Source organism: Myotis brandtii, unplaced genomic scaffold (genome assembly GCF_000412655.1).
Source record: "Myotis brandtii unplaced genomic scaffold, ASM41265v1 scaffold449, whole genome shotgun sequence".
Taxonomy (NCBI): Eukaryota; Metazoa; Chordata; class Mammalia; order Chiroptera; family Vespertilionidae; genus Myotis; species Myotis brandtii.
This window is the reverse complement of record NW_005367171.1, coordinates 623,588-634,349: the sequence shown is the minus strand read 5'-3', so window position 1 is coordinate 634,349 and position 10,762 is coordinate 623,588. Positions and strand designations below refer to the sequence as shown.

Genomic DNA, 10,762 nt, shown 5'->3' with positions numbered 1-10,762 from the left:
AAGAAAGAAAGAAAGAAAGAAAGAAAGAAAGAAAGAAAGAAAGAAAGAAAGAAAGAAAGAAAGAAAGACAAAAGAGAAAATGATAGGGAGAGAAAAATAGAGTAAGGAGATAAGACATGAAAACTATTGTATTGCTATTGTATGGTGAAATTCTGATTCTTGTATTTCATAAGTCAACATAAATAATAATGAGAATGTTTATCTATACTAATAAAAGGGTAACATGCTAATTAGATCAGACATCTTCCTGACATCCTTCTGGACAAAGCCACAGTGGTGGGGGCCAAGGCAGAGGCAGTTAGGGGTGATCAGGCCAGGAGGGGGGAGCAGTTAGGAGATGATCAGGCTGGCAGGGGGAGCAGTTAGGGGGTGATCAGGCTGGCAGGGAGGAGCAGTTAGGGGACAATCAGGCCAGCAGGGGGAGCAGTTAGGGGTGATCAGGCTGGCAGGGAGGGGGGAGTTAAGGGGCGATCAGCCTGGCAGGGGGGAGCAGTTAGGGGGTGATCAGGCCAGCAGGGGAGTAGTTAGGGGCATGAGGCCGGCAAGTAGAGGCGGTTAGGAGCGATCAGGCAGGCAGGCAAGCGGTTAGGAGCCAGTGGTCTTCGATTGCTAGAGGGATCCCAGATTGGAGAGGGTGTAGGCCGGACTGATGGACCCCCCCCCACATGCATGAATTTCATGCACCAGGCCTCTAGTATCTTAATAAAAATGTATCTAAGTTCCATACAATATAAATATATGCTTTTATCTAAATATTTCATTTTTCTTAGTTATTCTAAATCATTATTGTAAGAAAGATTTACACTTGAACAACTGCCCAAAATATGTTATGACCCTGTAATGATGATGTAATTTCCCTTTGAGTTTATTTATATGTAATTAGTCTTTGTCAATGTAGTGCATTAATTACACTCCAGCATTTCAAGGTCTGTTTGTTTTCTGACTCAGAAAAATTAACCTGTATTCTTTAGTTATGTAAAAAGCCTAACATTTAATTAGGAAAATATCATATCAGATTTGTAAAATGTGGGCTGTAACCTTGCCAATGCCTACATTACTGCTGAGAGATAATCAGTCATTTAGGAAAGCACATTTGCTCTTGGAATACTGTCCTGTCCCAAACTATTGTCTTTTATATTCTTTTTACTTCCCAATTTATTATAACCTAACATTTTCTTTCCTTTATAGCAAACACCCCAAAGTACTTTATCATTGCATATGCATTATTTTTACTTTTCCTAACTGCCTATGGCTTTTTTCCTTACTTTTTTTTTCTGTTCTAACTTGATAACTCTTTTTTTTTTTTTGGCCAAATTTTGTGAGAAGATATAGAGGAAATAAAATGAACTGTAATAAAACAAAAGAGTATTTCAATGTTAATTTCTAACATTGAACATGTTCTGGAGAAAAAGTTCATATGAAATTATTAAGAGAGAATATCTCAATATATAAATAAACAAAAATATATTTGAAGAAAACAATCCCCAATAATTCCTCATACAGTGCTTCTAGAAGTACCTCAGCTTGGCCAATAGGTATGTTTTCATAGTTGTATAAATCATCCAGGTCTTCCAAGGTGGCATCATAAGTTTCTGAGTCATAGTTGATGGGCTCTAACGTTGGAGCAGTCACAGCAGCATCAAAGATGACAAGTCCCAGAACAAGTCTTGCTAATGCTTTCATTTTTCAAACTCTCCTAGTCATAAAATATTAACATGCATAAATATTTAATTGATAATAACTTATGAATAGTTTGCATTAAACAGGAATGATAGATAAATCAATGTCAACATTGAGGAACTCAAGCTGGTAGCTTTCTTTACATGAGTAGTTTATAAACATAGCACAATAATTTGTATGCTTTCTGATGGCTGTTGATACCAGATGTTCAAATTAAGATGCAAACCTATCCATATTTTTACAGTAGATACTGTAAATACAGTGAAATTGATTTTATTTTATAAGGAAACATGGTACAAACAGGATGCAGAAAGATTGTAATATACTCATTTCCAAAAGTCTTTATATTACCTAAGCATTATGATTGTTTCATCAACTCTGGAATGTAGGAATGATGATGATGAGGATGATGATCAATATAACTGTCACACTGTTTTACACATGAGCAAACCAAGACAGAGTTGGCTAGTTCTACACGTGTTTCTTGTATATTCCAGCCTAGGGTCTTTTCAGACAAAATAATAAGGATCTTTTTTTTTTTTACTTCTTTTTGCTCTGGGTGTTATTAAAATATAGATAATTTAATATGTACATGCATTAATATTCCATGCAATATTTTTCAAAACTTATTCTTAACTAACTGGAGCATAACAGAAAGTTATTTTTCTTTACTCCTTAGTGTTTTATTTCAATTCTTAATATCTAAGGTATCTAAGGATTAAACTCAGAATCAATAGGAATATATGTCTAAAAGGCACTATTTGGTGAGATCCCTTAAAGAAGGATTTGTACACATATAGGACTAAAGAAATCTTTTGTTTTATAATTCTTTAACAAGCACAATTCTTATTTCATGATAACAATATGTTTGTTAATTTAATCAAAATCGTATAATGTTAATTATTTAGTTCTATATCTACTCCTTTAAATATATTTTAGTTTATTTAAACAATTCTCATTTTAATTTTAACCATTTAAGTTGGGCCTATCAAAAATGTTACCTAATGATTATTTATTGGGGAAGCACAGTATTTGTAAAACTTTTTTTTATCAAACATGTCTAATTTTAAAGGCTTTGTGTTTTAGATACACTTCTTGGGTTTACTTTAAAACAGTATCTATGGTGTTTGTACCTATGCACACATATAAAAGGGAATTCATGGTAAACATTACTTTTAAACCTGAATGCACTGGCAGACACACTGACCTTCAGTTATTTGAAAGAAAGTCTTTATGAAGCAGGTTTAGGCAGAAGGATATGAAATTCCTCTGAGAATCAGAAGCAGTACAAGGAGCTCCTTTTTATCCCCTTCTATGCTTTCTTCAAATAATTTTTTTATTCAAACTGGCTAAACTAAGCCTCTGTTTTACCTGCCTTTGAAGAGATCTTTGCAGGATTGCAGATTTGGAACTGTTTTATGCAATTACTAACAAAGTCCTACTTAATAAAACAGTGATTTGCAAATCTTCCAGGATCCATTCTCCCCTATTCAGATGAGAAACATTAACAGTGGCCACCCCAACCTAAAAACAATTTTTTTCCTTGTACATTTCTGGCAACTTGCATTGTTCAAAGAAATATGCACTTCCTGGTTCTTTTTCTCACTTTACACTCTACATTTGATTATAAATGTCTATATATTAGAGTTTACCTGCATTTGGCATATCTCCTAAAGCTACCAGCAAATAGGCAATAGTGTGAATCTTAGAAATATGAAGAACATGTATCTGTGCTTAGTTAAAAATATGTTTCTTCTTTCAGGTAATTTTATCAGTATTTAATATAGTCTCTGTTGAAACTTTGTAATTGTTGTCTACTTCACTCCATTTCATGATATTTTGAAAATGCATGCTTATATAAAACTTTAAAATATATCACTCAAACAGACATTATAAATGCACGATTCTAGTATATAATTATTACATTTTTTAAACATCTGAAATCTCCTCATTTTCTTCTTTTGCTTAATAGTTCAATCAATAATGATCAATAGTGCCTGTCTATACTGGCAAGGAATGTGGTATGTCAGGGCACTTCATTTAAGAAATGTATTGGAAACTGCTATAATTTTATTGTCATCTGTCATGACTATTAAGATCAACTATTTTGCTGTATGTTATTAATTCCTAAGCTAATTCAGAATTTTGGATTTTTCCAAGAATATTATAAATATAAATATAGAAAACCTACACCCAATCCATTGAGTCAAAGTTCACCATGAGATTTTAAAGCAAGTTGAATTATTTTTTTAAAGGTTGTGATAATAGGAAAAAGGTTCTCTAACCCAAGAAGAAAGCAAGTGTAAACACTTACCTTGGCTCCTAGTTGGCGAAATGGCACGAAGTGACTGAGGACACAGAGCCAGTGGTATTTGCCCCTGACCAATGGTTTTGAATTCTGGTCTGTGGGAGGTGGAATTTGTAACACTCAATTTTCTGTTTGAAAAAGCTAACCTTGAGAAATGCTTCTCAGTCTTTAAAAACCCCAAACTCCTTTATAGTCACTCAAATGAAGCAGTAGAATCCAAATTACACAGTATGTAAACTTCTTGAAATTATCTTAAAGGAGTTGTAATTGCCAATATGTCACGTTAAACATCTTAAATGGAAAAAGTTGGTTTTGACATATCTCATCTATAAAAAATTCACCAATTAAATAGTTAATGTATGCAGTGATACTATACATGCATATTTCAGAAATTTTCCAATAAGAAATAATTTTCCTAAACCTTGCATGTCTTAAATTGCTTTCTTCAGTTTTTATTAATGTTAACTGAAATTCAGTAATAGTTGTTTAAAGTTGGGTACATAAAAAATATATATCCACATTATTTTGATTGCTTGGAATGCTTTGAGAGCAATGAAACAATGAACCTTTTGCAGGGATATATTTTTTAAAATATTCAGAAATAATCATAAATATGATCTGAGAGTTTTTTGGGGGGAAAGTCTCCTTTTCTTCTCTTTTATCTATCAGAGCCAAACTAATCAAATTACATTAAAAACTTTCTTTCAGAATATGAGATTTATTTTAGGTTCTTGGAACCTGACACGGTTTGTGAAACTAAGTTTAATTACAGGTGTGAAGATAAAATATATTTGTATTAAATTTCTATTCTTCACTTCCATTCACACTGCAAACGTCCTAGAGAAGAATGGAACTTGAGTTTTTTATTCGGGTATGCTTTCCATAAATCTAGGTGTCTGGTTCTCACCTGTGCATCAGGAATCCCCTCTAGGACCAGAAGTGAATATTGTAAATTTTGAAAGCAGGTTTGGTCCTGGACAAACTGCTAGAGAACTCTCACTCTCCTTTCTGCTTCCCTCTCATCTCTTCTTCCCCCAAACTTCTTTGCCCATCAATGCAGGACACTCTCAGTCATTAACCCCACCATCCACACCTGCTGCCAAATGATCTGTTCTCAGTGTGCATTCTTTTCTCTGGACCAATCTAATCTGTAACAGAAGCTGTGGTAGTAGGTAAAGTATGAAGTCTACCAAGACTTCGCATGTAAGAGGAGGCCACGTTGGAGGCAGGGACCTCTTCCTGGCATCTGACCATGTTATATAGCGGCCGCTTTCAGGAACATTTCTGAAAAGGGACCTGAATCTGAGTTCCTTTGCTGGATTTGTTTAGCAGCAATGAACCCACTATGCAACAGATGATTTTACAGGTTGTTAATTCTCTCAACAATATTTAAACTGACACTCAAATGTTAAATTACATGTGACACAAAGAGAAAACCAAATCAGGTCAAGTTCCCAGATGTTACTGAGCCCCTCTGAGGGCTATTGGTGAAGGTAAAGGGACAGTGGTATCTCTCAGTTTCTTAGATTCTAAAGCTGTTTACCTGTCACGAGTTTTCAGGCTCTTTCAGATGCTTCAGAATAAAAATAGATGAATACATGTCTGTGAAAATACCCACTATCTCTTCCTCTTCCTGCATTATTTAATCAAGTGCTCTGCACATTGTCAGCGAGGTGGATCTACCTAGTCACTTGCTTTCTGCGGGGTTCTGGTTGAACCTGTAAGACTATATTCAGAAATAACTCTTTCACACTGTTCTTCAAATTGTTGGTATGTAAGTGACATCTTCTTTAGGCTTCAGAACACTCTCTACTAATGCAGTTGTGTTGTGACAACTTAATAACCAAATTATTTATCAATATAGGATTGAAAGCAGAAATTATCATTCCTGAGTTTTCTTTCAGGTAAATAAGCCTTTCATCTTCCTTTATAACAATGGGCAATTTTAAACTTCATTTCTTTCTATTTTATTTGGACCCTCTCCAAAATTTCAAAATCTATTTTGAAATGTAGGAGCTCAAATTTGTAACCATCTCATGAGGACCTAATCTCTATTGAACAGTAAGGAAGGATTAATTACAAGTTCCAGCCTTTCTTATCCCTGGTAAATATCTTCTAGTTTCATGATAATTTTTTAAATAGTGAACTTGGTTATTGGATACCCTCAGGGGATCAGTTATTAAGACTAGTTGCATTATCTAGTAAATTAGGCCTGTGGCTTTATTCCACCCTTTTATAAATCCTTTTGGCTATCACTCTTTACAAAATTAATTAAATGCCATCCTGTTTGCCTAAACAGAATTAATTTTAAACAGAATAGTCTTATCTTAATGATTGTCTTCTCTCTGTTCTGTGGCAGTGGTAAGCAGACAAGAGTAGTCACTCTGATAGTTCACTGCTGCCTGTCCTTGTCTGCAGCCCCAAAAGCCCACATCTGTAAGAGCTGCAGGAGCGTATAGAGAGCCCAACCAACTCATTATAAGAAATAAAACTATTGCCTGAAATGATTAGCTCAGTTCCCATGAAGAATTCCCATGTTTCCCATATACATCATGAACCCATGATACACCATATAGTCTTTACCTTCTTATTTTATCAAGTTTCCTCCTCCAGAATCTTTTAATCTCACTCTGAAAGTTGTAAACTCTCCTTTGTCCTTAGTTTCTTTCAGAAAGTTTGCCTTTGCTTTCTTTACAAGAATCCTGGCTGTCTCCTGACAAAGGTATTCTACTGAGTCTTTTAATGTAGTAGCTGCGTTTTCTTCTTCCTTCACATAACGCATAGATGGAGGGACTTCTTTTTCTTTTGCTCTACATATTCTCTTCCGGATAATTTCTTCTCTTTACTATTTCAAAAACTTCATTCATTCTGAAACTCCTCACATTTGGCTTAATTATCTACAAACTCTTCCCTATCATCAACTGCTTGACTCTTGTTGTTGGAAACTTTCACTCCTGACTCACTCATACCCTCTACTTATACCCCAGTCATCATTTCCAATGAGGCCAGCCTCCATTCACATGATCCATCTGTCATGCTGACCTGGTAGTTGCTTTAATTTTTTATGTAAAGTTTCCACCTTTCTACCCCACACCATTATTGTCTTACCCTTTAGCTTGTAATTACCAGGAATAACAACCCTACTAGTGGGGTATTCTTATAATTTTTCTTTTTATCTCATGAGACCTTCATTGTATAGACTCCATCAATTTTTCACTATTCATTAAATCTCCTATCTTCAAATCCCTCCTTAACTTTTAATTTGATAGATGATTACCATCCTTTCAAGCATTTTCTGCTCCATGTTTCCTTCTATCATGGCTAGAAAAACCTCAACTTTTGTTGAACTTAACTTTCAACTCACTCCTCTTCTGCATCTGAGCAGTCTTTGTATTACTAGTGAAACCACACACAATGATGACTGGTGTCACTTTAAATTCTTAAAGAACAGTTTCAACCCTAGCCAGAGATCTACTATAGTTCTTTGTTCAATTCCCTTCTCAACACTCTAAGATGACTACTTTATAACATTTCAGTCTTTAAACCTCCTATATTCTTCTTCTCCTCACTGAAAGTCTTTAGAGTGATGGTAGAAGTCATCAGAGAAACATTCAATTAACTTTCCACTATCAAATCCACCTGCACTTATATGCATCTTCTTTGTTTCACTTCTGTGACCATGCAAGAAGTTTAAGTTCCCCAAATGATGCCAAGAGTAGTATTCCCTTTCCTCTTCTCAAGGTCTGTGGTTCTTTAATAATGTCCTCCCTCTCAGTATCTCTCTATTAGGTCAACTCTATGTGCAAACACATATGCTCTGGAAAAAGGTCACACAAGTATTCTATATAACATAAATAAACTAAAAGTCAATACGAGGATGGTTTCATAGAATCTGTGAGAGCACAAAAATGTATCTGAAGACCTACAAATCCTCCAATTTTGACTTTTGATATTATGCCTCATCTTTAAAAAATAATAGCTCTTGGACTACACATTTTCATCATCTTACTATCTTATTTCTACATACCCCTTTTCAGAAAAAAATTCCGAAATTAATGGTGTACATTGACTGTTTCCTCTTCTTCTGTTCCCATTTGCTCGTCATTCCACTGTAATTTGGGCTATGAATAGGTAATTTTCTGGCTTTGTCTTAATTGTTATACTGGCAGACTATCTTTGGTTCAATGTAATCTTTCCCCTGCCTCATTGGCTATGCCTTCTCTATGTTTTTTTTGTCATTCTTCTCTTCCTCTACCCAGCCTCTATATTTTGGAGTGACTCAGGTTTTAATTCTAATTTTTTCCTTTCTGTATCCTTTCTTATTCAGTGACCTCAACTATTTCCATGCTAAACTTAGAGTAAAATCAAGAATAATTTTAATAACTAACATTTTGAATGCTCATTATGGGCCTGGCATTGTTTATGATCCTCACTTTTGGAAGAGGAAACTAAGGTCCAGGGAGGTTAAGTGACTTCAGCTCATGAGAGGCAAAGCCAAAGTCAAAGCTGAAGCCATCTTCCAGCTTCACCTCTCCAGCTGGCTGAGTTCACTCTGCACTGCTGATTCTTAAATGATATTAACTACTTAGAAACTGACATCCTCACTTGGGCATGTAGTTGGAAAATCACAATATGCCTGAAATAATGCCCTTTGACCCCATTCTACACTTTGTTCTTCCTCTCGTTTTATATCAAGTGGTATCACATTTCTCTAGCCCAATATCTTAAAATTATTGAAAATTTCTTCCACTTCCCTAATGTTTTTTTCTCCATCCCATCTATCAGTAGAAGTGAGTTCTTTAACTATATCTCATTCCACCATCCTCTTTCACCTGAAATACTGAAAAAGCATACTACTGGGTCTCCTGGCTTCCTCTTTCATGCTTCTATTTTTCACTCTCAAACTACAGATGTTAAATTGTAAATACTAAAGCTTCAAAAGTTTTCATTAAAAACATCAAGAAACTTCATATCTGTCTTTAAAATTAAAACATGCAAGCCATATCCTGGAAAGTTCCCTATCAGCTAGAGCCTGCCTACTTCTCCAACCTTAGATCAATCACCTCTCCTTCAGTTACTGTGCTACAGTCATGCACATGACTTTTCTGCTTTTGAATAACACCAACCATTGTTTTTTCAAACTGTTATACTTAATATTATCACCCCCTTTTTTAGAATGGCTGGCTCACTTTTTAAACTATCTAAAATCTGCAAAAATACCACCTCAAAGGGGCTTTCCCTTGATCCCTCCCTAGCAACGTAGACCCTCTTTCTTCCTATTACACTCTAATGCCGCACCATATTTTTTTATAGAATTTGCTATAATCTATTATTATATTTTCTTATATATGTCTCTCCTGGATGAGTATAAAATCCATGATGCATAAATTTTACTGGTCATTTTCAAAGTTGCATCCTTAGTGTCCTAAAAGAGTCCTTGGCCCACAGTTCATACAATATATTTTGAATGAATGAATAAATTAATGATTGACGATATAAAGCCAAGCAAAGTAATAATTACTTAATAAATTATGATTTGCTTGGGCTATTCTAAGATACATATGATTATTTACACTTATAGTAACTGGTACTTGGTTAGCCAGCTAAATTAATTATTTTTTCTGTTCTAGATAACTGCCAATCATTCCTGGGACAGTTTTCAAGCCATTGCACGTGGGTCTCTTACAACAAAATTTTACATTTATTTGTTACTAAGTCTTTCTCGTGTCTTGTACCAAAATATATGGCATAGACTTTGATGAGAATCTGAGAGTTCATACTATTCAGGACTTCTTCCAGATGGAAGTACAAAAAAGCAAATATCAAACTGACTTAGAAAAAAGGGAGTTATTTGGCCCAAGAAGCTAAAAAGTACATGTTTCTCTCTTTCCAGAGAACTTCCTTGTGGGAGTTCTCAATGGGCTTTTACAAACACGAGGTGGCTACATTTGCTTCATATCTTACATCTGTTCACTTTAAAATCCAGAGGGGAGTTATTTCTTCTAGAAATCGAAGAAACTATTTCCTTACATGTTTCTCTCTTTCCAGAGAACTTCCTTGTGGGAGACACCATTCTCAATGGGCTTTTACAAAGACAAGATGGCTACATTTGCTCCATATCTTACATCTGTTCACTTTAAAATCTAGAGGGGAGTTATTTCTTCTAGAAATTGAAGAAAATATTTCCTCTGTGTTGTTAATTCTGATCAAAGCACATGTTCATTACCAAAAGAAGAAAAATGGAATTGGGACAATTCAGTGTCTATTTGGCTGAATCCTGACCTCAGCTGAGGCTCTGCTCAAATGTTACCTCTTCAGTTAATCTTTCCTTGACCACTCCATAAAAGAGGACCAGCCTCTTCATAATACTTATACTAGTAACTATCTGACATCACTTTCTAAAATGTTAGTCCATTAATTTCCTTCACTAAAATGTTATCTCTATGAAAATATGGTTTCTCTGTTTGGTTTATTGATGCATTTTCATTCCTTAGCACATAATAAGCATCTGATAAATCTTTGTTGAATAAATTAATACACTGACTTAAATCTTAGGCCTAATGACCAGAATGGACTGAAAAAGTAGTGGAGAGGGGTTCCCAGGAAAGACTAGTAAAAGAATAGAGAATGATCACGAATTGCAGAAGTCTTTGATGTTAATGCATGGCTTTCTGAAAATTAGTTTGGCTAAACCAAAGTTTCTTTTGCCAAGTTTCTGATTCTTAGCTGTCTTCCAAATGAATCTAATGTAAAACAACAAATAATTGATAAACA

The 10,762-nt window shown here is 34.8% G+C and overlaps 1 protein-coding gene across 1 annotated transcript in view; it reads right to left on the bottom strand.

Moving 5' to 3' along the window:
* The window catches only part of EPYC (epiphycan), a 42,402-nt gene extending 38,302 nt beyond the window's left edge, over positions 1 to 4,100 (bottom strand). The window contains exons 1-2 of the mRNA XM_005874646.2: positions 3,995 to 4,100; positions 1,519 to 1,696 (exon numbers count right to left, since the gene is read on the bottom strand). Coding sequence (XP_005874708.1) covers positions 1,519 to 1,683 — 165 coding nt within the window. The 5' untranslated portion in view covers positions 1,684 to 1,696; positions 3,995 to 4,100. The remainder of the gene's footprint in view (positions 1 to 1,518; positions 1,697 to 3,994) is intronic.
* Between the last annotated feature and the right edge of the window lie 6,662 nt (positions 4,101 to 10,762).